The sequence below is a fragment of the Thamnophis sirtalis genome, unplaced genomic scaffold (genome assembly GCF_051295495.1).
Source record: "Thamnophis sirtalis isolate CommonGarterSnake01/CBP01778 unplaced genomic scaffold, rThaSir2_p1.2 scaffold_7, whole genome shotgun sequence".
In the NCBI taxonomy this organism is placed as follows: Eukaryota; Metazoa; Chordata; class Lepidosauria; order Squamata; family Natricidae; genus Thamnophis; species Thamnophis sirtalis.
The window spans coordinates 33,235,674-33,263,627 of record NW_028261387.1 but is presented as its reverse complement, the minus strand read 5'-3'; the positions used below and the strand labels follow the sequence as shown (position 1 = coordinate 33,263,627).

General features: G+C 43.6%; 1 protein-coding gene across 3 annotated transcripts in view; it reads right to left on the bottom strand.

The window, feature by feature from the left end:
• The window catches only part of FAF1 (Fas associated factor 1), a 245,287-nt gene that overhangs the window by 14,667 nt on the left and 202,666 nt on the right, over positions 1 to 27,954 (bottom strand). For all 3 annotated transcript variants that reach the window (XM_087719689.1, XM_087719688.1, XM_087719690.1), the window contains 3 exons: positions 25,393 to 25,473; positions 23,701 to 23,778; positions 3,739 to 3,954 (listed from right to left, as the gene is read on the bottom strand). In XM_087719689.1, the coding sequence (XP_087575815.1) occupies positions 3,739 to 3,954; positions 23,701 to 23,778; positions 25,393 to 25,473 (375 nt within the window). The remainder of the gene's footprint in view (positions 1 to 3,738; positions 3,955 to 23,700; positions 23,779 to 25,392; positions 25,474 to 27,954) is intronic.

The following is a 27,954-nucleotide window of genomic DNA, read 5'->3' as shown; positions in this document are numbered from 1 at the left end:
TAAGGACCGCAGCAATAGAAGATTGTAAAATTGGTCTCAGTCACATGATGATTTAACAGATTTAACAATTGCACTGCTTAGTAATCGAGGTTCTGGTACAAATTGTGGACCTAAACTGAGGTCCACCTGAATTAGTAATGAACTCTTTTTCAAAGGAAACAGCTCAATCACAGGTCTGATATTCACCCTTTGGGTCACAGTTGAATTAATTGGCCTCCACAAGTCAATAATTTATGTTTTCTATATAATTCTTGAATTCTGAATGCCTTTAAAATGGACTTTAAATCCATTATACCATTTCTTCCAAGAATTGGTATAGGTCAATAGATTATGCATTCATTTTCTGGATTTCTGAACTATTTTTACTACAAATACTGTACATGTGCATTCTAAGAGATAAGGAAAGTTTTTTCCCCCCAGTTAGCTAAGTTTGAGGACATTTTAAGTCATAAATTAATTTATCTCACATTCTGAACTATGAAAAATGGTGCACATGAATGTTTATGATCAAGCTGAGAGCCTGAGACAAAGACAATTGAATACAGATTGCGTATAAAAAGGAGGTAGTTATTAGCTTAAAGACACCATTTATAATTATCAGTGTGAGGAAATGTTTCTCAAGAAGATTCAGAGTGGGGAACACAACATTCCCAGATGCTACAATATAACTGATGTACAGTTAAGACCAACAACATGTATACAAAAATGTCTTAGTAATTTACAGATTCTCAAGCAGTTCTGACAGTGTAAGCCCTATCGGAATGAACAAAGTTTGGGGTATAGGATCACTAAGGATCAGAGCCTTATTAAGATGCATTTACTTGTCCAATTACCAAAACAGCAGGAGATCATTAAATTTTCTAGTTAGCAGACACAGCAATGTTAATTTCTTAATGTTGCCAAGGCTATTTCTTGGCATTTTGCTTCTACACTTTCTTCTAGCAAAAATTCATAAAGTAAAAACTAAGCATGAGAAAATAGGGTACAGGCATTTAAACAGAATACTCTTATCTTGGTGACAGTTATTTGTAGTGTTCAATATTCATGAGAGTACTGAGAAATTACCACTAGACAGGGAATCTTACCCTATCTCAGGTAGTTCATAGAGTAATCAGGAGAATGTTTGGAAGTAATTTTAAAAAGGTGATTTTTTACTATCCTCAATGGAACTTGCAATATAGTTAGATACAGAAGGATAGGGCTATGATATAAAAGGATGAAATAATGGAAAATGTGGGGAAAAGCAGGGGGGGAAATCCATTCTCTTTTTTCACACCCTCCCCACAGAAACACCAATCATTTTTATATCCACTTCTAAGTTGGATTGTCATAGAATGCTGGTCAAAAAGAACTGATCCAGTAATCATCATTTTTATGTTCAGAAATATGATACATGTTACAACATAGCCTTTTGCTTCTTTCTCTGTCCATCTCCTTCTACAGTACAGTTGGTATTCAACATACCAAACGAACACCTGCTTCCAATCAAGTCCTATTAATCCCTCAGCTATATTTTATAGTCCTGCAATTATCCAGTTACAATCTGGTTCTAAATCAACCTAAATCCTTCTCTTGACTGGATTCACTGTATTCTCCTCCATTAAATTTATTTTAACTGCTATTTTGAAACGGAAGGGTAAGAAATAGATGTCTTTTCCTTATCCTTGTTTACTTAAGCTGCTGTTGGAATTGACTAATTAAAGGGATTTTTAGAATCGTAATACTCTAAACAAAACAAACTGGTTTTGAATTATTAAGCAACATTTTAAATGCATTTGAATAACCTTAAGTAACTTAGGTGCCAACTGATCCTAAGCTACAGCTCAGATAAATAAACGTGAATTACTGTAGAAGTCTTAACTTACTCAGGCCTCCAGATACAGTAAATAAAGAGCTTAAGTCTCCGGTATATAGTACTCCCAAATAAGTGGATTTCATTGCTTGCATTTAAAAGAGGAAATGTGGCACAGAAAAAGAAAAACAAGGTTTAATTTTGATTACAAAAGAAACTTGCAGGTGCAGGCTGTTAAGACATGCCAATGCTCTTGTGAGATGCCTCTTGTCTTGTGTTTCAAATGCCATGCCATACAAAACCCACACCATAACTCTTTTCAAGTAGTTATCAGAGATCTTGTCATTAAAGGATATCACTAGAAAAAATCCAAAAGAAACAATCAAGTAATACCGCTGGAAGGAGAAACTAAAAGGTCATGAAGTAGTGAATAAGCAGTAAAGTTTTCAAAACTTTGTTCACTTTTCTGTCATTTCAGTTGATCCCAATAAAGATATTACCTTGGTCAGGAATGGGCAACTATGGCAACTTTACGACCTGTGGACTTCAATTCCCAGAACCTAAGTCAACCATGCTGACTCAGGAATTCTGGGAGTCCAATCTAATCATGTCAAAATCCACAGGTCATAAAGTTGCCATAATTGCCCACCCCTAATTTTGGTCTTTCTTTTGTATTTTGTCTTATGTGAAAAGAATAACGTCTGTTATGCTCATTTGATTATTACATTTATTTATATAATTTAAAAGTAATGCCACAGAAGTGTTTCTTTCCATGTTTCAAATATATCCATCATCACTTGGAGACCTCCCTAGGATAGAGGCTAATTCCTAGGACCTCATGCAGTTGGCTGCTTCAGAAATCAGTCTGCTGTTTTGGTACTGACAAAAGTCAGATGGATCCAAGAACTGTAGGAACCAAATGCATTTTCAGTTGAGATGAATGGTTCCTCCTGTCTTGTTTGGTGAATGATTGACAGCTGTTTGTTTGTTACAGCTAGGTTAAAGTACCATTCACCATCCTTGAGTTGAGAAAAAACACGTTGTTCTCCTGGTGATCTGTATTCCATTCCAGAAACAAGGTTAGCAAATGGCACTATTCTGATGCAAGATGAATAAGGATAAGTTAAGGTCAAGGACTGATGGATGCCCTTGGGTTTGGTTCTCTCCACTCATCAATATCTAATATCAACTGAGGAAGCATCCAAAACTATAATTAATCAAATAAACTACTACTAGTAGGAATCTATTTGATTTGCTCCCTTTCTTGCTACGGTGAACACACAAGTTAATATTTATCCTGTGATAAAATAGATTTGTTTAAGAGCCAATATAGACAGAATAACAGAGTTGTTCTTCTAGTCCAACCCCCTGCTCAAGTAGGAGACACTATACCATTGCAGACAAATTGGTTGTCCAATCTCTTTTTAAAAATCCCCAGTGTTGGAGCACCCACAATTTTTGAAGCCAAGGTTCCACTGATTAATTGTTATCAATGTTTAAATACCAGTGATATTATAGAATAATCTAATCAAAGAGCAAATTTATTTATTTTTTTGACATTGAGAAGCTGGCTCTCACATTCAAATCTTGAAATACCGTTAGTTATGCAAGAATCCTCAGATTGGTTCTTAGTTAGAGTTAGGGACAGACACATGTGGAGCCCTAAAAACCAGAGGTACAAATCTATGAGTTGAAAAATAGAAGGTGGAAAATATTAGAAAATTTAAAAATTTAAAAATTGAGGGACTTTCTTTTGCTGAAGCTATCTACAGTAGATGGCCATCTCGGAGAAATGCAACAGCACATCCTATAAGATAGCTTCTGCACTGAGCAGGAGATAGGCTTATTTCACAATCCACAAATAAATTCAGCTTTACCATCCTAAGTATGAACTACAATTGGGTAAAGGAATGGAAAAAGTATTCTAAACACATTTATTTACTTACATCTCTCCTGGGAAAAGTCCCTAGTAGCTTGAACTCCTCCCAAGGGTAACCCTTGGAAGCTACAAAATCAAAGACGACCTGCAGCTTGCTACTGGCCAGGAAACGTCGTTCAAAGAATTCTCCACTGGGTGTTCGGATACGTAGCTTACTAACTGATTCAGTACTCTCCTGTTTGGGCTCAGGAGGCAATGACTGCTCTAAAGAGAGCCTTATAGCCTGAGGAAAGAAAGGAAGAAAAGTCATGTAGAGATCAGTAGCTACTTCATTGTTAATTCTATTATTTTGTAAATAAGAATGGCATTATAAAAAAATAGGCTGACAAGAGTACGCTTTGATTAATTTTTTGCTCATAGATCTGCCAGAGGCTGAATTCGATCATTTCTCCAAAATGGCGGCTTTCTTTCATTTGCATTAAGCTCTCTAGGTTTCTGAGAGAGTAAGTTACCTCTTCTTGACTCAAATTTTGTAGCAATATCAAACTTCCACACTATCAGTTTTTTAAAAAAATTCTGTTCATTTTGAGGGCAGAAAAATAGAAAAGCCAACTCTATGCGTTTACCTATTACATACCATAAAATTACATTTTACATTCCATCTCCTAACAAGAGAGAAGCATGAGTTGGCTCATTGACACATTCTCCCTGCCTTTTACAGAGATTCAAACCTAGGAAATAAATTTTGTTAAGATTATCATTTCCAATATTTTATAAATGGCTACCATCTTTTGGAAAGCTTTCAAAATGATGATTGGCAGGCCTCACCTTACCTTAACTGTCTTTATTTAACGATATTTCCAGATCAAATTTTGCCTACCTGGTGATAATAGAAGATTTTGCTCTGTTATGAATATTGCCTAGCACTGATACTTAAATGACACTACTAGATTAGTAGATTAAAAAATATCATGATAATGGTCATGATGACACAATCAAAGTCTTAACCTTTTAAATATCCAAACACACATACAAAATGGGCAGGGTTTGCATGATCTTGACTGTCATCTTGACTTTGACTCATGATTGCCATAAGATAACTGGGAAAGATTTTTTTCTTTGCCTAGATAAAATACAGGGTAAACTCCTTTCTTTTTATTTCTAATGCTTAAGCTCCTTTTTCTTTTTTAAAGAAAAATGTTCTCCACGTATTAGGCTGTCTTCCTGTTTTTGAAGTCAATTTCCAAACAACAGTTCTATAATTTACATCTCAATAACATATTCATCTTTATCCATTTCTTAATAACAGCAAAAAAACAACTAATTAAAATAAATCCTTCTCTTATAACACATTATTAAACCAATAGTTTACTGCATAGCAGTGATAGGTAATTTAATTGTTGGACAGAAAGGACTTAGGAAATCTTGATTGAGTGAATAATTGCAAAGTGCCAAATTGCCCTTTAAAGCGTAAAAATCAAAACCATTAAATATTTAGACAAATATATTAATTTATTAAAATCCTGTAACCTTCTCACATATTTTTTAACAAGAGAGCAAAGTTCTCAACATCTAATTTCTCTATACATAAATTTGCTTCGGAATGGGTTACCTACTTATGAAAATATATGTCAATGAAATAACTTTAAGTCAAACTGTTCTCTTAGTGCTTTCAAAACAAATACATTTCTTTAAAATGTTACGTATTTTAAGAATGTTAATGAATTTTTGAATGCCTAACTTTTTTCAGATTCCTCTGTTGAGCTAGATTCTATCATATTCATTCTTAATAGTGGGATCTTTGAAATCATGCAATGGAAATTAAAAAAGACTACACAACTTAGGCTTGATTGATCTTCAAGTATGGTTAAAACTGGATTCAATGAATTTAAAATTGGGACATATTTAGATTTGAAAATGAAAAGTTAGTGTTATTAAGAACAATTAAAAAACCAACAGGACAAACATAAACACCAGCAAAAAAGTGTACAAATTAGTATGCTCAAAAGCTATATGCATGCCGGAAAAGACGCCTAGAGAGTGGTTGGAGGGCCAGCTGGTCCGAATCTGATCGAACACGTCCGTAGATAACTGCCCAGCCGCCCTGTTTAGGGTGACCCACTCCTTACTTAACCAATGAGCTGGGAAAGACCCCTTGCAGGGTAGGGCTGAAGAATTTGTTCAGTATCTGCAGGATAAAATCGCTCAGACTTGGACTCTGACTGGGTAGATTCGGGCGAGTCGACGGGGATGAATCTTGTGGAGACCATCTGGGATGAGTTTGACCCTGTGACCCCCGAGGGCATGGACAAGATTATGGGGAGACTCAGTGCTGCCACTTGTGTGCTGGACCTGTGTCCCTCTTGTTAGTCTCGGCTTCCCTGGAGGTGACACGAGGCTGGCTCCAGGCGATTACCAACGCTTCGTTGAGAGAGGGGTTCTTTCCCACCGCCTTGAAGGAGGCGGTGGTGAGGCCCCTCCTTAAGAAGCCTTCCCTGGACCCAGCTTCTTTAGCCAACTATCGTCCGGTCTCCAACCTTCACTTTGTAGCGAAGGTTGTCGAGAGTGCGGTAGCACGTCAGCTTCCCCAGTCCCTGGATGAAGCTGTCTACCTGGATCCGTTTCAGTCAGGTTTCAGGCCCGGATACAGCATGGAGACGGCATTGGTTGCGTTGGTCGATGATCTCTGGCGGGCCCGGGACAGGGGCTGCTCCTCTGTCCTGGTCCTATTAGACCTCTCAGTGGCTTTCGATACCATCGACCATGGTATCCTACTGCGACGGCTTGGGGGGTTGAGAGTGGGGGGCACCATTTTACGGTGGTTCTCCTCCTACCTGTCGGATCAGTCACAGTTTGTGTTGACCGGAGGGCAGGGATCGAGCCCGAGGTACATCACTTGTGGGGTGCCCCAGGGATCAGTTTTCTTACGCCTCCTGTTCAACATATATATGAAACCACTGGGCGAGATCATCTGTGGTTTTGGGGTATGGTATCATCAATATGCTGATGATGCCCGACTTTTCATCTCTACCCCAAACCACCCAAACGATGCCCTCGACGTGATGTCCCGATGCCTGGAGGCTGTGCGGATCTGGATGGGGAGGAACAGGCTCAAGCTCAATCCCTCCAAGACTGAGTGGCTGTGGTTTCCGTCATCCCGATTTGTGCATCTTGTTCCATCTTTGATGATAGGGGGAGAAATTTTACCCCCCTCAGAGAGGGCCCACAATCTGGGAGTCCTCCTGGATACGCGGCTTAGTTTAGAAGAACACCTGATGACCGTGACCCAGGGGGCCTTTTACCAGGTTCACCTGGTACATCAGTTGCGCCCCTTCCTGGATCGGGATGCTCTGTGCACAGTCACTCATGCCCTCGTCCTTTCTCGCCTGGACTACTGTAATGCTCTCTACATGGGGTTGCCCTTGAAGAGCACCCGGAGGCTTCAACTGGTCCAGAATGCGGCTGCGCGGGTTCTCATGGGGGCACCTAGGTACTCCCATGTTACACCCCTTTTAGGCGGCCTGCACTGGTTGCTGGTTGTCTTCTGGGTGCGATTCAAGGTACTAATTATGACCTTTGAAGCGCTCCATGGCTTAGGCCCAGGGTACCTGCAAGACCACCTACTGCCTCCCACCATCCAGTGCGATCCCACAGAGTTGGCCTCCTCAGGGTGCTGACGGCCAGACAGTGTCGGCTAGCGATCCCCAGGGGGAGAGCCTTCTCTGTGGGAGCGCCTTCCCTCTGGAATGAGCTGCCCTCAGAGCTTCGTATAATCACCGACCTCCGGTCCTTCCAACGTGCCCTAAAAAGTTGGCTTTTCCAGCAAGCAAGCCTGGCCTGAACAAAACAAATTGATTATTGAGCATTGTTAATTTTAATTCACATTTTAAAAAAAATGTTATTGTCAATTCTAATTGGGTTTGTTTGGGATATTCTATTTAATTTTTTTTTAACTTTTGTATTATGTGTTTCTTTTAATGTTGTATGCTGCCCTGAGTCCTTGGGAGAAGGGCGGCATATAAATCTAATAAACCAAACCAAACCAAACCAAACATACTACAGATTAAAACTTTTGTCTTTTTGCCTCCACGTTTTTGATGTTTTTAAACTCCAAAATCACATCATACAAAGAAATACCTAAGAACAAGAACCCAGAACAACTCTGCAACGGTTATGTATAATCTATATAAAATCATATATATTGTTATGGGAGGTTATGTGTTGCTATATGGCAGGCATCATTTGCATTCCACACATTCAATAATTGACATTAAGGAAGGAGAGAAAGTAGAGATGGTTCTCCATTCCTTCTAGAGACTTTAATAAAATCCACTGGAAGCTCACTTGGTGTCTGATCGGAAAACAGGAGTTTGGCAAGTGAACTATACAATGCAGATGAGGGGGGGGGGGAGAAAAGCACAGCAGAGAGGAAAATTCTGCTGTTTCCTAAACACTGCTGATATATTACTTTTAATGTATTGAGTCCTGCTGACTATCCATTGTGTCTGACTGCAGTATGGCCTTTGTTGACCTAGTTGAGACAGCTCAAGGAGGTATGCAAGGAACCCAGTTTCCAGAAAACAACTTTCTGTTTGCTCATAAGTTCACTCAGCAAAGAGAGAAGTTTTCATGGGAAATTGGCTACAATAATCAGAAGAGGAAGTTCAAAGGGATATGGAGAGTGAGGGAATTATGGTGTGTACAATGTCTGGCTTACCTGGCTGAAGAAGATCCAAAATACACTTGCAAACGCAATCTTCTTGAAAGTGAGAGTTAAAGCACTTAAAGCAAATGTTTCTACACCACAACACATCAGTGGAAATGATAAGTTCCTGGACAGGACAACAGAATCACTCAGAAGAGCCGGTAAATTGAATAGTTAGACCAGAGGGAGAACCTTGGCAGAGATAACAGCTCATGTGACTAGAAAAGGCAAAGGGATTAGGAGGCATCCGGTGGTAATTATGATTCTTCCTCTAAAAAGATGAACCACAACTACCCAAGCAGATCTTGCTAAAGAACACTAGAGAAAACATATAGTCCCTCCATGGACTTAAGTCAAGAGCCACCTTGAAAAAGAAGTGTCTAGTGATGGTGGGTGGTTCTCCACTAAGTTGAACTGGGCAGCTACCTGAAATCCCTAATGATGCCTCAGTAAGTCTTGCTAACGAGAACTCCAAGAAAGCATACTTGGAAAAGAATTACCTTCAATTTAAGCAGCTGCCAAAGAACTAGACATAAGACTTACAAAAGAGACCCACACCCACGCCCTCAAAACCAACAAAATGACCGTTGACTTACCTGAACGGTCCTTCTATGTGTGCTGCGAGGGGAATCCAAGCATGGGTTAACTTTGTCCATTAGCCTAGAGACTGAGTTATGTAAATGTTGACCACGCCTCCTCTGACTGGATGGGTCAGTTTTGTACGAAGTCAGCCGGTTAACAACGTGTAGCAATGTCAATGATGGCCGTAGCCAAAACAAGTCTTAATAGTCACGTCCAGAGTAAAGTCAAGTCAGTAAACAGATAAGGATCAGTCATCGAGTCAGAGTCATGAGCTAGCCCTGGCCAGCCGAAGCTGCGGGCGGGTTTGGATTCCCCTCGCAGCACACATAGAAGGACCGTTGAGGTAAGTCAACAGTCGTTCTCCTGTGTGCTGCTTGGGGAATCCAAGCATGGGACATGCCAAAGCAATTAAAAGTCAGGGCAGGAGCTAGGCTGGTCAGGGTGCCCCGGAGAAGAAATCACCCTCTGCAATACTCGCCGCCCAAAAGAGGCCTCAGCCGAGGCAAACACGTCAACCTTGTAATGTTGAATAAATGGTGATGGCGACAACCAGGTAGCCGCCCTGCAAATTTCCTTCACTGAGGCTTGCATAGCCCAGGCCGCTGTGGTAGCTGCACTTCTGGTAAAATGAGGAGTAATACGTCTAGGGACTGGTCGGGTTTGGCTGTCATAAGCAAGAGCGATGCACGCCTTTAACCATCGGCCAATGGTATGGGAAGACACCTTCTGCCCCATGGATGATGGTTGAAAGAATACAAAAAGTGCTTCCGACTGTCTGAAGGACGCAGTGCATTTCACATAGCATCGAAGAGTCCTGAGCACATCCAGGTGGTGCCACTGGCGCTCGTGCAGATGGGAAGGTCGGGGGCAGAAATCCGGGAGGATGAGTTCCTGAGCCCTGTGGAATAACGTTTTGATTTTTGGTAGGAAGGCTGGGTCCAAACGAAGGACAACTCTGTTGGGATGGAATATGCAGAGGTCCGCTCGAACTGACAGCGCTGCCAATTTGGGCACCCTCCTGGCCGATGTACTAGCTACCAAAAACACAGTCTTAAGAGTCAGCAACCGAAGGCTGATGGATGTAATAGGCTCAAATGGAGAGGCCATAAGAGCCCTGAGCACTAATGTCAAGTCCCAAGTAGGGTAACGATGCACAGTCTGAGGTCTGAGATTAGCTGCACCTTTCAAAAAGGATTTGACCCGTGAGTGTTGAGACAATGAACGGCCCTGCCCCCCCCAATTACTGTGGCCAAGGCCACGACCTGCCTGAGAAGCGTGTTGGGTGCTAAACCCTTGTCAAGTTCCGTTTGCAAAAAGTCCAATACTTGGGGCACCGAAGCCTTGAGAGGGTCAGCCCCACCTGCAGAAGGCCTGCCAGGTGGCCTCGTATATACGAGTAGTAGATGGACAACGGGCCACTTGAATAGTATCAATGACCTTACTTGAGTAGTGTAGCCCAGTTAGAATAGCCCGCTCACGTGCCACATGGCTAACTGTAGCAGCTGGGGGTTCGGTTGGATGAGAGCCCCCTGGTTGAGCTGGATCTGGTCGTCCAGAATCCTCCACGGGCGAGAGATCGACAGGTGCATGAGGTCTGCGTACCAGGGACGCCGGGACCACATCGGAGCCACCAACAGGACCTCTGCTTGCTCCATCAGGATTTTTTGGATGACCAGCAGAAGGATCGGCGGAGGCGGGAAGGTGTAAAGGAGGCCGGCCGGCCACGGGCTGCGCAGGGCATCCACTCTCTTTACCTGGTGTAAAATCGCGGTAGTTGCGTGTTGTGAAGTTGTGCGAACAAGTCCACCTCGGGATGGCCGAACCGGTGAGAGAGCTCCTGGAAAAGATCGGGGTGGAGTTGCCACTCTGCTTGGTCCACAGTGGCTCTGCTCAGCCAGTCTGCCTGTGTATTGGAATCGCCCAATATGTGTTCCGCCCGAAGGGACAGCAGTCTGGTCTCCGCCCAGTGATGTAATTTCTCCGCCTCCAGCATCAAGGCCCTGGAGTGGGTGTCCCCTTGGCGATTGACATGGGCCTTGGAGGCCACATTGTCGATCAAGACCAATATGTCGTTGTGAGAGACAATGTCCTGGAACTCTTGGAGGGCTAGCCGGTTGGCCTGGAGCTCCAGCCAATTGATGCTGTTGCTCAGTTCTTGACTCAACCAGTGACCCTGTGCGACACAGTCCAGGGCATGGGCCCCCACCCGAACAGACTGGCATCCGTCGTAATTTGAATGCGGTCCGGTTCCTTGAATGGGCACTCTGTGAGGAGTTTGGAGGACGTCCACCACCAGAGGGACCTGAGAGGTTTGGGCGGGAGCCGAACCTTGATCTGGGAATGGCTGGTGTGGGTCCTCTGAAAGGGGAGCAGGAATCATTGCAGTGGGCGTGCATGGAATCTGGCCCAGGGAACAATGTTTATACAGGAAATCATTTTCCCAAGTAGTTGGGAAATCGTAGCCAATGGCAAGAGTCTCTGAGATAATACTTGAGTTGCCAGGTGTTGGATGCTCTGTTGCCTCTCCAGGGACAGGGAGACCTCGCATGTGACAGAATTGATGATGGTCCCCAGATGTAGCAACGACATGGTCGGCTGCAGGTGACTCTTGGGGAGGTTCAGGACGAACCCGTGTCTCCGCAGTGAGTCCATTGTTACCTGTAGATTCCATAGGGCCTGGTCCCGAGATGGAGACAGAACCAAGATGTCGTCTAGGTAACAATTCACTCTCACTGGGACCGAGCGAAGCGACGCTGCCACAACCTCCAAGAGTTTGGTAAAAGTTCGAGGGGTCGATGACAGGCCGAAGGGCAAGGCCCGGTATTGAAAATGTTGGCCCGCAAAATGAAAGCGTAGGAACCTCCGATGTGCTGGATGGATGGGCACGTGGAGGTACGCCTCTTTGATGTCGACTGATGTCATCATGTCGCCCTGGCGGATGGATGCCAAGATGCTTTTTAGGGATTGCATCTTGAACGTTTGATACTTAATGTACAGGTTGAGTCTTTTCAAATCTAGAATAGCCCGCCATCTCCCCGAGTTCTTGGGTACTAGGAATAAGATTGAATAAAACCCTAGCCCTTCCTGGACTTTTGGAACCTATTCTATGGCGTTGATGGAGATGAGATAGCAATAGCAATAGCAGTTAGACTTATATACCGCTTCATAGGGCTTTTAGCCCTCTCTAAGCAGTTTACAGAGTCAGCATATTGCCCCCAACAACAATCCGGGTGCTCATTTTACCCACCTCGGAAGGATGGAAGGCTGAGTCAACCCTGAGCCGGTGAGATTTGAACAGCCGAACTGCAGAACTGCAGTCAGCTGAAGTAGCCTGCAGTGCTGCATTTAACCACTGCGCCACCTCGGCTCCTATGTTGTATTTTGGTGTCCATGAGATGCCATTTCATCGAACACCTGGGCAGAGGACACCTGATGAACCACCTCGGAGGGATGGAGAGAAATTCTAGAGTGAGGCCCAGCCTCACAACCTGAAGGGCCCAGGCGTCGGACGTGGTCTCCACCCACTGATGAGCAAAGGCCAGGAGACGCCCGCCCACGGGATCTTTCCCTTGGGAGTCACCAGTAACTCCGAAAGGACTGGTTGCCAGCCCCACAAAATGGCCTTCTGTTCTGGGACTGCGCCTGGTTCTGCTGGCGGCCCCTATCCCTGGCCCCTGCACGGTCCTGACCGCGGTCCTGTGGCTGGGTAAAGGCCCTGTTGTAGTGGGGAACGTAGGGAGTGGTGGTGAATCCAGAATCACCGGCCCGAAAGGGCTGGCACCTACTGTAAGGCTGCTGTCTTCTATTGGCGCGCCTCCCAGTGGAGGGGAGGACCTTGCGTTCATCCCTTGTCTCTATGAGAATTGGGTCGAGCACAGAACCAAACAACGCCCCACCTTTGAAAGGTGTGGAAGCCAGGCGCCACTTGGATTTAACATCGGCCTGCCAATGGCGGAGCCACAGCAGACGCCGGGATGCCACATTGGATACCACAGCCCGGGAGGCAAATTTTGCAGCATTAAGAGTGGCATCTACCGAGAATTCCAGTGCTGCCATCAGTTTGGTAACGTCTTGGTGAAGACGTACGTCATCAGGGGCAAGTCTATCCTGCAACTGTTTGAGCCAGAGCACGGAGGTTCTATTAAAGAAGGACGCTGCAGTAGCAGCACGTAGGGCCCAGGCTGAAGCCTGATGGGTCTTACGAATGACTGTTTCGGCCTTACAGTCCTCAGCCTTCAGGCCCTCAGAAATTTCTGATGGGATTAGGGCTGGGGAAGCAAGAGCAGCCACGGGTGGATCCACAGTTGGGAATTGTAGGATGCCCTCCAGGTCAGGAGTGGAAGTGTACAATTTCCTGTCCCCATTGCTGGGTGGGACAACCGCAGTCGTTTGATCCCATTGTTTTTGGACAAGATCTAGAAAAAGCTTGGGAGAGGGAATAACCTCCTGCAGTGAAACTTGCTCAGCAAAAAGGCGTTCAGTTGCATCCAAGCCAACTGCAGTGCTATCCCTAGAGGCCGTCTCACTCATGTGAGTGGTAGTCTTAGGACTTAAACAGTATGAGGTGAAATAATCCAGAAGAATTAGGCTGATCGAAAATCAAACCTTCATTATCAGAGAAATCCCTGTCTATCACCTCCCCTTCTTCCACCAAGGCTGAATCCTCACTATAGACTGAGGGGAGAGGTGAGGTGGGGCCTGCCTGGAGATCTGGGAGATCCACTTGCAGGGCCTGGGGATTAGGCCCACCCTGGGCACTGGGGACCCCAGGAACCTGATTTCTACGATGCAGTTCAGCATCCACACCCCTGGATATCACTGCAGAAATCATCTGGTAGAGATCCGGGGGAAGGCCTAGATCCTGGCCTTCCACAGGCCTCAGGCCTGCAGCAGTAGGGGTAAAAGTGGCAGAAGGCCCAGCACGTGGTATTGCATGGGCATGGGCCGAGACCGTATTGGCCTCTGAAAGGACCAGAGGAAACTGGGCCCCCAAAACCCCCTCCCCAGGATCAGAAGCTTGGGGCAGGGGACGATCCGGTGACCAGCCTTGATTCCCTGCTGGATGCAGTCCTGGGCTGGTGAAGCACGTTGAGGCAGTAATACGGGGGGCAAATTGCTACCCTCCCCAGTAGCCTAAGTTGCTGCCTTGGCCTTTTCCTTCCGCCTGTGGGCCCTATCCGGAGCTCCGGATGTGTCATTAGGCCTTTGACTGGGAACTCTGGAAGCGGCCCTGCCGGGCCTCGAGCTAACCCCCATCTGGGCAGGGGGTTGGGAATCGGTAGAGGGCTCTACAATACCTCCTGAGGTGGATTGATCAGCCATTCTACAGAAAGAATTGAAAAAACTCAACCGCACTGTATCAGAGGTTTTTGTAGCAACGGAAACGGGCCGCGTGGCAAGCAGAAGCTGCAAGGACAATCCTCTCACTAAGTCAGCCAAGCCGAAGTGAAGGAAGAGGGAGGACCGATGTCGCAGTCGCTCCCTTTGGGCGCGAAAGACTCGCAACACCCTCTTTCGGCTGCCTTTAAGCGTGCACGTGAACGAACAGTCCCAAAATGGCGACCGCAATTGAGGCGCGAAATTTGAATATGGCTGCAGCCGACAACGTCGCTCACAGGCTCTCCGCTCTGTGGATGCCTTCAATGGGATCCGTGCTCTCCACAAGCGAGCGGCCAATTATCCGGAAAACAGTACTCTGCACAAGGCGAGTCGTTTTCAAGGCAGGCAGCGCGGGCAGAGAAACGAGCCCAAGGCACGAATGGCAGGGACAGCAAACAGCGGCGAAGTGATCTCGCAGTGGCAACAGCGGTCACTGAGCTCTGATTGCAATAGCCCCCGGAGGCAGTAAATACCTAGCCCGGGTGTTGTAAGAGCTCTGGAAGACCTGGGCAGGCAGCGAACTGCCACCTCTCCCTTTAACCCTGCAATAGCCTTTTTAAAAATCATTCCCAGCAACTCGTTGAATCCAAAAATAGGTAGAATTTTGTCAATTAGTCTGGAGAAAATTGGTATACGTCTCTTCTGGCTGGACTGAGTTAAAAAACTGACCCATCTAGTCAGAGGAGGCGTGGTCAACATTTACATAACTCAGCCTCTAGGCTAATGGACAAAGTTAACCCATGCTTGGATTCTCCCCAAGGAGAAATGAGTTATTGGGATTTGTTAGCAATAAAGCCAAAGAGGTTGTAGATCCATTGTGAGAAAAAGTTGTGAATGGGAATAGGTTAATGGTTGATCACAAAACACTTGCAGTAATTCTTGGGAGTAGACAAGCAAGATTCCAGAAGCTTGGAAGACACAAAGTATCACCCCTGCTTTAAAAAAAAAGGGGGGGGGATGAAAGAGAATTTAAAAAAACTGTAGACTTGACAGCATGACATCTATAATGGACAACCTCAGACTTGCCATCAACAGAATGCAAGGTAATTTAAAAATCTTGAGCTTTAATTGGCTTCTCATAAATCTCTCTGTAGAGAGCCAGTCTGATGTAGTAGTAAATGGATCGGGCTAGAAACCAGGAGACTGTGAGACGCAAAGCCAGCTGGCAACCATGGGCCAGTCACTCTCAGCCATAGAGAGCAAGCAATCACAAACCACTTCTGAAATTTTGTCAAGAAAACTACAGGCAGGTTCAAAAGAGGTTCAAATAGATCATAGGAGCCGTATCATAATAAAATTAACAATGAATGTGCTAGAGTTTAGATCAGAATCTTGATTCCAAGATTCTGTATACCAACCGCTTATTTTCTTCACAATACACAATACAGTTAACAAGATTCATTGTAAACCTTTGTTTCTAGATTGTACTCCACTGTTATAGGCTTGACAATCTCAGTAGTCAAAGCAAAAATAAGCACACATAAGCACTGGCTAAGAGGCATAAATACAGACGAATAGATCTGAATAATCATAACTTATATTATATATCATAATTTAATCTGCATAGGGAGCCAGTTTGATTAATGATTAAAGTGCCTAAGAGCTGTTGATATGAGGAAAATAGGTAACAAGAGTTACATACAAGGGTATGTTTGCTGCCCCACATTACATATAAAAAAGATGAGAATAATAGTAATGTGACCCATCCATAAATTGTAACAAGGAGATCAGTTTGCAAGTTGCATGAAATTTAAGACAGAGGTACCAGGTTATTAAAGAAACACTCTATGTCTCAAGAATCAGAAGAATCCACAGTAGTCAATTCAAAGTTAAACCCATAAGACAAGGAGTAACTGCCCTTGGAACATTAGGTTGCAGGAATTCAGGACAGGATGCAAGACCATTGTTTCTAACCAGGGAGAGGGTCTGGAGGATGATGTTATATAGACAGAGCTCCTGGCATTATCTAAGGAATTAATGCTTTCGCCTTTCAAAGAGCTATCCAGAACTTCACTGCTGAGCTATGTTTAGCTGATGGTGCATTCTGGGGTTTGACACTCTCCCAAGCTCAGCATCTAACTCTTAAGTTAGCAGCCAACTCTCTTGAGTCTGCATCAATTCTGAAAAGGGAATGACAACTACTGGTGATTCTCTTCAGCCTCAAATCAAGCCATAATAAACAGCATGTTTGTGAGCCCTTGGATGAACATACTACAATTAAAAGTATTGTGTCCGTGCCATGGCAACGGCGAGGTGTCAATCAACACCAGCGGTTGCCAGGATTGGTTAAGACATGCAGGCGTTATTCGCGGGAAATTGCATGGTTTTAATTGGTTGCCGGTTTGACAGCTACCCTATAAATGGCTGTCAAACTGGGGGCTGTTCTGTTCTGTTGTTAACTGTTACTGATTAAACAAGTTGTTGATAGCAGAGATTGCCTCAGTCATTATTTACCTCCTGAGTATTTAATAAAAAGGATCCAGCACTGGCTTGTTGCAAACAAATCATGTCACAGTCATCTTCTTTTCTTGATAGAGTTACTAGCTTAGTTAGAACAGGAAAAATGTCATAAATCTGAGTGTATCTAGGTGCAGCTCAAATAAAGCCTTTGATAGTTTTCCTTAATAAAATGGTAAAATAGAGGCTAGCTAGATGATAGTCATTAAACAGATTCACAATTGGCTGAATGTACCCCGAAAAGCTTGTTAATAGCTGTGTGCCATAGGCCTCTGTACTGTACCCTGTGTTGTTCAACATTTAACCTAGTTTCTTGGATGAGGGAATTGAGGAAAAATTTATCAAGTTTGCCAGAGATCCAACACTGGAAGGAAAATTAATTCTTCAGTGAAGAAAGAAATATTAAGAAAATATCAAAACAGGCTTGTGCAATGGGCTGAAATGAAGACAAATATATAATTATGCATCTGAATTAGGAAAAATATATAGATATACAATGGAAGAAATCTGGCTCATGAGTAGTATATATAAAATGGGTCTGGGTGTCTTTGTCAACTTCAAATTAAAAAGATCCAATAGTATAATGCAACTGATAAAAGTAAAGATAAAGGTTCCCTTCACACATATGTGCTTGTCTGGGACAAGTAACGGGAGCTCACTCCATTATGAGGTGCTAGGGATTCGAACTGCTGACCTTTCTGATTGATAAGTAGTAGTTGTAGTTAGTAGTTTATTAGTCTTATATGCTGCCCACTCCCGGAGGACTCCAGGCGGCTTACAATAAAAAGGGGAAAGGGAATAAATAAGACAAACAACAATTTAAAATACAACAACATTCATAGTTACCGTGGGGCTGGATACTTCAACAGCCCCCGGCCTGTCCGAGCAGCCAGGACTTAGTGGATTTACAGAAGGTCGGGAGGGTCCGGATCTCCACGGGGAGCTCGTTCCAGAGGGCCGGAGCTGCAACAGAGAAGGCTCTCCCCCGGGGGGGTCGCCAGCCTACATTGGCTGGCAGATGGAATCCGGAGAAGGCCCAGCTGACTTTTGATTACCATCTGTCGGCTGTGACCAGGGGGGCATTTGCCCAGGTTCGCCTGGTGCGCCAGTTGCGACCCTACCTGAACCGGGAGGCTCTCACAACAGTCACTCGGGCCCTTGTGACCTCTAGGCTGGAATACTGCAATGTGCTCTACATGGGGCTGCCCTTGAAGAGCATCCGGCGACTTCAGCTAGTCCAGAATGCGGCCGCGCGAGTGATTGTGGGTGCACCTCGGTTCGCCCACATAACACCTATCCTCCGCGAGCTGCGCTGGCTACCTGTTGATCTCCGGGTGCGCTTCAAGGTGCTACTTACCACCTACAAAGCCCTTCATGGTAGTGGATCTAGGTACTTGAGAGACCGCCTCCTGCCAATTACCTCCTCACGACCCATTAGATCGCATAGATTGGGCCTCCTCCGAGTGCCATCTGCCAGTCAGTGTCGACTGGCAACTACGCGGAGGAGAGCCTTTTCAGTAGCAGCTCCGACCCTTTGGAACAATCTCCCCGTGGAGATTCGTACCCTCACCACCCTCCAGACCTTCCGCACAGCCCTCAAGACCTGGCTATCCCGTCAGGCCTGGGGTTAAAGAGTATAATCCATCCCCGCCCGAATGTTGAATGAATGTTGCTTTACTCTTTTAATTATGTATTGTCCTATATGTCACTGTATGTTTCCCCTTCCTATATAAATTGTAAGCCGCCCTGAGTCCCCTCAGGGAAAAGGGCAGCCTATAAATAAACTTAACCTAACCTAACCTAACCTAGTCTGTGCGATCGAATCGGTCTTTGGGAGGTAATTGGCAGGAGGTGGTCTCTCAGGTACCCAGGTCCGATGCCATGAAGGGCTTTAAAAGTAACGACTAGCACCTTGAAGCGTGTCCGGAGACCAATGGGCAGCCAGTGCAGCTCATGGAGGATAGGTGTAATGTGGGTGTACCTAGGTGCACCCACAATCGCTCGCGCGGCTGCGTTCTGGACTAACTGAAGTCTTCGAACACTCTTCAAGGGCAGCCCCATGCAGAGCGTGTTACAGTAATCCAGTCTTGAGGTCATGAGGGCGTGAGTGACTATCCGAAGGGCCTCCTGGTCCAGGTAGGGTCGCAATTGGTGCACCAGGAGAACCTGGGCAAAGGTCCCCCTGGTCACAGCCGACAAATGATGTTCTAACGTCAGCTGTGGATCCAGGAGGACTCCCAAATTGCAAACCCTCTCTGAAGGGCGTATGGTTTCACCCCCCGGGCTAAGGGATGGGATAGCTGGACCATTTTTGGGAGGGAGCATCAATAGCCACTCGGTCTTGTCGGGATTGAGTGCAAGCTTGTTCGTTCCCATCCAGACCCTAACAGCCTCCAGGCACTGGCACATCACTTCTACTGCTTCACTGAGTTGGCACGGGGCAGACAGATACAATTGTGTGTCGTCCGCATATTGGTGGTATTTAATCCCGTGCCGTGATATGATCTCACCCAGGGGCTTCATGTAGATGTTAAATAGGAGGGGGGACAGGAGCGAACCCTGCAGCACCCCATAGTTGAGGGGCCTAGGGGTCGACCTCTCCCCTCCGACCAACAACGACTGCGACCTGTCTGAGAGGTAGGAGGAGAACCACTGTAGGACGGTGCCTCCCACTCCCACCTCCCGTAACCGTCGCAGAAGGATACCATGGTTGATGGTATCGAAGGCCGCTGAGAGGTCAAGGAGCACTAGGCTAGAGGAATGACCCCTATCCCTGGCTCACCAGAGATCATCAATCAGTGCGACCAAAGCAGTTTCCCTGCTGTAACCAGGCCTGAAACCGGACTGAAAGGAATCCAGGTAATCGGTTTCATCCAAGGACCGTCGGAGTTGTAAGGCCACCACTTTCTCAACAACCTTCCCCATGAAGGGAAGATTGGAGACTGGATGATAGTTGCTCAAAATGGCTGGGTCCAGAGAAGGTTTCTTCAGGAGGGGTCTCACCACCGCATCCTTTAGGGGGAGCGGGAAGGATCCCTCCCAGAGAGATGTTTTAACTATTGTCTGGATCCAGCCACGTGTCACCTCCCTGCTGGTCGAAACCAGCCAGGAGGGGCACGGGTCCAGTATACAGGTGGAGGCACTCACTGTTCCCATGGCCTTGCCTACTTCCTCAGGAGCGACAAGTTGAAACTCGCTCCATAAACTCCGCTCAAGACTTTCCCCCGGTACTTCGGCTGGTACTGTGCAATTGGAGTCCAGGTCTGTCCGAATCCGAGCGACTTTATCCGTTAGAAACTGAACAAATTCCTCAGCTCTACCCTGTAAAGGGTCATCCACGTCCCTCCCTTTCAAGAGGGGTTATTCTAAACAAGGCGGCTGGGCGTGATTCAGCGGATGCAATAAGAACGGCAAAATGCGCACATTTCGCCGCCTGTATTGCCACGAGATAGGCTCTGATATAGGCTCTCATCAGTGCTCGGTCTGACTCAGATTTACTGGCCCTCCAGCGGCGCTCTAGGCGTCTCTTTTGGCGCTTCATCTCCTGGAGTTCCTCGATGAACCAAGGAGCCCTCCTGGATCCGCTACCTCGGAGAGGCCGCAAAGTCGCAATCCGGTTTAGAGCCCCCGCCGCTGCTGTATTCCAAGCAGTGACTAAGGACTTCAACGGACTGTGGACGAGAGTGTCAGGTATTTCTCCAAGCGCCGTCTGAAATCCCATAGGGTCCATCAGGCATCTGGGCGGAACCACCTAATCGGTTCCTCCTCCCTACAGTGGGGGATTGGTTTCCGAAAGTCAAGGCTCAGTAGGAAGTGATCAGACCATGACAAGGGCAAAATCTTAATACCCCTGGATAAGCTCAGTGTTTTAGCCACTGAGCCACCACGTCCCCCTTTGCAAAAATGGAAATGGCTATTTTAATATGTATTAACAGGAATACATACTTCAGATAATGAGAAATAACTGTCTCAATTTACTCTGCCATGATTGAATAACACTTCAAATATTGTCTCCAGTTTTGGGAATCACAGTTCAAAAAATTAAAACTGAATTCAATGGGTAGGGAGCCTGGAAATTAACCTCTATGATGAATGGAAGACAACCCCTATGATGAATGGAAGACAATTAGTTTACCATGGAGAGGATTAAGGGAAGATAGGAGAAGCATTGTCAAGCACTTATTGTCAAATTTCTCCAGCCTCTTATTTTCTTCATGATATACAATACAGAATCTATCTGTATCACAATACTAATACAGAAATCAGAATCAATGGGTTACAACTACAAGTACATTGGTTGAGGCTAAATTTCAAGATAAATTTCCTGATTGTAGGAAGTATCAGATGGGGAACATTATTGCCACATGAAGTGGTGAGATCTTCACTGGAGAACTTCAAATAAAGGCTGGATAGTAATCTGTTACAGAGATGTTCTAGTAGACATAAGAGCATTGAACAAGAACTAGATGAAAGCCTAGACAAGATTAGATGAAATTGAAAATAGTACGTACACTTAAATATTTTATTATTTTTTCATTTACCTGCACATGGACTTATTTTAATCTTTTATAAATGGATGAATGTTGTCATCCTTTTCTATTTTCTCTTCTGAGGCACCTGCTTTCTATCATTGTATTTTGACATTTACCAAAATTGTATAACAAATGCAATAGTATTTACTGAACCCAAGCAATTATACTAGAAAAAACAAAAAGCAGCTTAGAAACATCTGTTTTCATTATATAAAGAATAACTTCCCCTCAAAAGTAACTAGTCTCTAAAGCTTCAGTGCAAAATAGATATTTACAATGGATATTCCATATCAGTGAACACACTTACAGAACAATAAAGGAAGAGTAATGTTAACAATTCTTGGATTTGCACTGCATAAAGAGATGATTCATTATGTGGACAGATAAATGACTGGCTATTAAAAGAAGCTGAATTAAAGAACATCATATAAGCAAACTCTGTTGTATAGCAATAGACTATAGGTAATATGTATATACCGTGTTTCCCCAAAAATACGACAGGGTCTTATTTTCTTTTTACCTACAAAATATGGCTTGGGTTTTATTAGGGGGGGGTATTGTTTTGGGGTTGCCGGGCAGCTGCTCTCTTGCGAGCAGGCTCCCAAAGAGCCGGGCACAGCCTCATGGGCAAATGGCTGTGTTGTGCTGTCGCATCACCATGAAACGACCACGCTCACGAGCAGCCACCCAGCAAACCCCCTTTGCAGCCGGGCACAGCGCCATTCACTGACCTAGGGGTATCGCCAAGCTGCATGAGTGCCTGTTTGCCACCGCCCGGCTCCTGTGGCTTGGCGCCTTCCAAATGCCAGTGAATGGCGCTCTGCAGGGCTGGAGAGGGGGGTTGCGCGAGCGGCTGTTCCACTCTCGCTCACCCACCTCCCAGCTTCACAATGCTCACGCGGTTTGGCAATACCCCTAGGTCAGTGAATGGCGCTGTGCCCGGCTGCAAAGGGGGTTTGCTGGGTGGCTGCTCATGAGCTTTATTCATGTACTGTTTGGGGGCATTTTTAACCTTATAAGCCTTCCAGAGTCATAGCAGTCAGATGGGTAGCATATAATAATGTATGTATGTAAGTACTGTATTTTTCGGAGTATAAAATGCACCGGAGTATAAGACGCACCAAGGTCTTGAAGAGGCAATTTTTTAAAAAAAAGTAGGTAGGTAGAGGGATAGAGAGGGAGAGAAAGAGAGATAAATACAGCAGGTAGGTAGGGGGAGAGAGAGTGTGTGTGTAGATAGGTAGGTAGAGGGATTGAGAGAGAAATACAGAAGATAGGTAAGGAGAGAGAGAGTAGATAGGTACGTCAGTAGATAGAGGGGGGGAGAGAGAGAAATACAGTAGGCAGGTAGGGAGAGAAAGTAGGTAGGTGGGTAGGTAGGTAGATGTTTCCTGGTGTATTTATCCATGTGCTGGAGAAGGAAATCGCTGACAATCTGCCGCACCTAAGACTTTGTTTCTGCTGGCATAGCACTTGATCAATGTAATTCTCATCAATCAGTTAAAGATATTTCCAAAAGGAAAAAAAAAGTTTTTGCACTCTGCAAACCTTCCAAAAACGGGGCCGTTTTTTTTAAAAAAAGGCATGAATAGCCTTGGGGGGGAGGCTGCAGGGGGGGCAAAAACTAGCAAAAAACGGCCTGTTTTTTGTCTAAAAAATTGCAAAAAACCTTATGGAGGCTTATAGAGTGCTGCTGGGGGCTGGGTGGGCAAAAAATGGGGCGTTTTTTTCTCATTTCTGCCCTCCCCAGCCCCAGGAGCTCTCTGAAAGCCTCCATAAGGCTATGCACGGCCATTTTGGTGAAGGGCCGGGGCTTCGGAGCAAAACAAAATGCTGTATTCAATGTATAAGATGCACCCAGATTTTCAGCCTCTTTTTTGAGGAAAAAAGGTGTGTCTTATACTCCGAAAATATGGTAAATAAATAAGTAAGTAAGTAAGGGCAATAAGAGAAAGAGGATATTGAACAAAAATATTAAGATAGGGAGAAACTGAAAAAGTAAAAATGATATATAAAATGATATTCAAAACCTCTTTGGAAGAGATTATCTAAAATATGATTATGGGTGATATTGATAAAAATGCTTGGATACTCATTTCTGATGAATCTTGCATGATGATAGAAGCTAAAATACTTATTACCGTGTATGCAACTTCACAATACAAGTCCAAAAGGATTAACATCATGATGTTACAATGTGCATTTTATTACATCACACTTTATACCAGACACCTGTTTTCCTCCTGGTAGAAAACATCTGAATTTTTTTTGTGTTTTCAACAAAAAACATTGAAACTACAGCTAATAGCTTCCCTTGCTTTGCCCCTTACACAGTTGTTATTCTACAGTTGAGTAAAAAATTAAACTCACTTACTTCACGCTCTTCCTCCTGTTCTTTTCTAATCTGTTCCAAGCGAAACTGCTCTGCAATTTCTCTTTCTTGCGCTTCCCTCTGCAGAACAAGTGATAAATTAATAAGTCTGTTCAAACAGAATTTATCATTTGGATGGCTTTCCATATCTGAATGGAAAGACACAATGCTAATGATTCAGAAAAAATATATTCCCTATATCTGTTTCACTCTTGAAAATTATCTTTCTTTTAGACTCTAAAACTATTCAGACTTTTTTTGTAAAATAATGAACAGTGTAGTATTATTCCCACCATGCTGGAAACTCTGTGAAAATAACCATGAGCCTTGTAGGCAAGCCCTGCCACTGAGAAAAGCATGCATTTTTGGCATCTTTCGTTAGGTCAAATAGCAATAGCATTTAGGCATATACCACTTTACAGTGCTTTAAGCACAGTCAGCCTATTGCCCCAACAATTTGGGTTCTCATTCTACCCATCTTGGAAGGATGGAAGGCTGAGCCATCCTTGAGCCTGGTGAGATTGCAGGCAGCAGAAGTAGCCTGCAGTACTGAACTCTAACCATTCTAACCACTGTGCCACTGCGGTTCTCCCAAATCAAGCATAATGGAAGTCAAAGCAACATGATCAAATCCATGGATGCTGCTGTACAAATTGCCAGAGTGAATTCTTCAAAATCTCTCTATCTATCTCTCTTTATGTGTGAAGGTTCCTTTACCTAAGGGATAATACCCAATTAGGAAACCTTCTTAAGTGAAGGATTTCACTTTGCACATATATGTTTTCCAAGAGAACTTGCTCTCCCAAACAACATCTTTCAGAAAGGGAGAGTGTTCATAATTCTAATAGTCTGCATAATTTTAAGATCCTCGATCCCATGTTGCTAGGTGGAATCATTTTTATTAATCATTTGTATTTAAACTATTAACTGAAATCATGTAACTTGCCTTACTTTTACTCCAAGCATTAATCTAACTATCATTAATTTTTTATATTAAATATGACTCTATAATTACTTTTACTTTATTTTTTCTATTTGCAAATATTTTTATATTTGAGTTTTTCCCTGATTTCATTTTTGTGGCAGCACTGAACATTATTAGGCAGATTGATAAAATCAACAGAGGGAGACAATTCTGGATATCATAGTAAGGTAGTAAAAAATGATTTATTTATTACTATAATATTTTTCTAGTGTTAAAAGTGAAACTTAATATTCATATCAAAGGTGATACCGGTATCAAAGTAAGTATTTTCTGAGAATTTGGTAAGGTTGCCATGACATATTGAGAGCAGCAGAAGGGTGCAGTCTTGAGTTTACTAAAAGAATAACATGGTTCTTTTTCTAGTAAAGCTATGATGATTAGTTGAGAAAAGTAATGCCAAAAGCAATTGCAGCCAAGCAACTTTCCTCATTGAAACAGGTTCTGTGCAGTAGGAATGACACGTTATGAGAGTTCTCCAGTAGGAAAGCCATGTTTCACAGAATGTCAATGTGATGGAGGGATTCTCTCCTCATCCCAAGTATAGGAGGGCATTGATGGCTCTCTGAAAAGGGTTAGGAAAGGGACCAGATCGTGGGATACAAATATTAACACTTGTGACAAAACATGATCTGATTTGGATTAATAATTAACAAATCTATTTCTTAAAATTAGTCTTAAAAATTGCATGCTTTGTAATGACTGATACATACTTTTGCTCTGTCAGCTTCCAGAGAGATTCGGTAAGCTTCATCCTGTTCTCTCTTCACATTTTCTCGGGCCTCGCGTTCATCCTGGGATAGGAAAAAGACGAGAAGATCAAAAACTAGCTTGGTGTTTCAAAATCAATATTCCCCCTGTTTTGAAATACCTGTTTTGAAATACCTGTCCTTTGTTTACAGTATACTAACATTTGGGGAACACAGGTTGAAAGAAAGGAACTCAATAGTCAGTGAAGTGTAAGAAATTATTTTTCTGGATATTTGATGCAGTTTTTAAAAGAACATATTAGTTTATTTCACATTAAGAAAATTCTCTGCCTTGATTTTGACACAACTACAATGGACTATAGTCTTTTAGTTTGGTATTAACTAGTACACTTTTTTTGATGTAAACAATATTGGTTATCACCTAATCTTAGAGTAGAAATCTAGAAGTTCCCAACTAACTCCTATTAAATGAACTATATGCATACTGTAATCAACTAGAATATCCCTGACAGACTGTCAGCCTTTACTTAAATACCTCCAATAAAGAGAATCAATTATCCCAACAAGAATAATGGCCAACAATGTTGCTTCCTCCCAGCCTCCTTTGGTTGTTGATAATTTGTCCTACTTTCTGCAATTGCAGCTACAGGTAGTCCTCAAGTTACGACCACAATTGAGCTCAAAATTTATATTGCTAAGTGAAACATTTGTCAAGTATGTTTGCCCCATTTTACAACTTTTCTTGCCACAGTTGTTAAGTGAATCATTGTATGTATTAAGTTAGTAACATGGTTGTTAAATAAATATGATTTACTTGTCAGAAGATGGCAAAAGGTGATCAACGGTCATAAGTGTGAAAAAGTCACTTTTTTCAGTGCCATTGTAACTTTGAACAGTCATTAAATGAACTGTTGTAAATTGAGGACTACCTATATTTTCTTTCCTGGTAAACGCACTGCTCTGCTGCAATAATACCATAGCATGCATTGGCTCCCAGAATCACTTAGCAGAGTGAGATGAACAGCATGTCCTGTAAATGTAGTAAATAAATACAACAACATCTTCTTTAAGCATAAAACACAGCTATCTGGAATGTACAAGGTGCAGCTGCATAAGGTGCAGATATCTGGAATGCATACTGATCTCAATGAATGGTCTGAGAAAAGCATCAGAGAGGACAAAGGTTGGCCCATCCTAAGGATCATATACCCATTGCAATACCCTGTTTAAAATACTGTTACATGAGGCACTGGTGATAAATGTACTGATACTTGGAAGGTCAATGTACTTGTAGCTTTGCTTTCTGCAACTCTGCCCAAACAAGAATGGCCGTCTGTGCTTTAAGACTGAGCTCTAAGAAAAGTTGTCTAGTGTGATCATATAAAATTAAAACTTGCATATGTACACGCAAAACAAAAATAATAAAATCGTTTCCGGGGGAGGGGGTTGCCGTCGTCGGCAGCTTAACGGAGCTGCCCTCAGAGTTCTGGTTCGTTTACCTATTTAAGATCTATAGATATCTCTTTTTTCAGGCAAGAAAAAAGCAGGGAGGGACTCAGCCTGTTAGAATCCTCTTTGTAGTTCGCAGCTTTTTTTTTTGGCTGTGAACGGAGAAGAAGGATCAACTAAAGCTGAGTCATTACTCCGGCCAGATCTTCTCAGCTGTTTTTTTTTCAGCTCAAGGCAAGTTACCCCCCCCCTCAGGACAAGCTTTTGAAACTAAGTTATTTAAAATCAATCCGAGCAGAGACCAAACCTGAGAACCCTTTTTAAAAAAATTTTTCTCTATTCAAAATACCAGCTTCAATTTTATAAAAAACTCCTTTGTTTAATTGTTTTTAAAATGGCGATTTTATAGCTTCCGCATTTGCTATAACGATATATCTCCAACTTCCTGGCACAGAATCAAGGGAATAACTTTTTACAAACTAATTAGCTCCACTCACTTGAAGATCTCTTCTTATCAATTTTTAAAAGTTTACTGAAATTATTTTATCTGAAATCAACGCGAGCAGAGACTTTGTTTGCTTCCTTTCTATAATGGCACCAAAATCAAAGCTGGGCAGACGTTCTTTTAGCAATACATCTCAGGCATTTGCTACAAAGCCGCAGCTTTTACCTTCTACGCCCCCTACTGGAGATTTGTTAACGAAAGAATTTCTCTTTGAGACTCTTAAAGAATTTAGAGAGGAGATGAAGCAACTTATTACAGACTTATGTGACAAGCTTGATACCAAGATTGCTCAAACAAAGGAGGATATGATAGGAATCATAACTGTACTGACAGACTATGTTGCTGGAATGGAAGATAAGCTGGAACTCCTGGAGGAAGCCAACTCTAACCTGACATCTAAAATTGAAGTGCTGCAACAGGAAGTTGAAAACGCAGAAAAACAATTTGTTATGACAAATTATAAAAAGATGGAGCTTGCATTAAGAGTTAGGGGATTGCGTGAAAATGAACAGGAGAACTTGAAACAGATTTTTTCAGAGGCCTTCAGTCGTTTGGTGGGAAGTCTGGGACTCAACTTTGATTGGCAGATCCAAAAAATTTATCGCCATAAT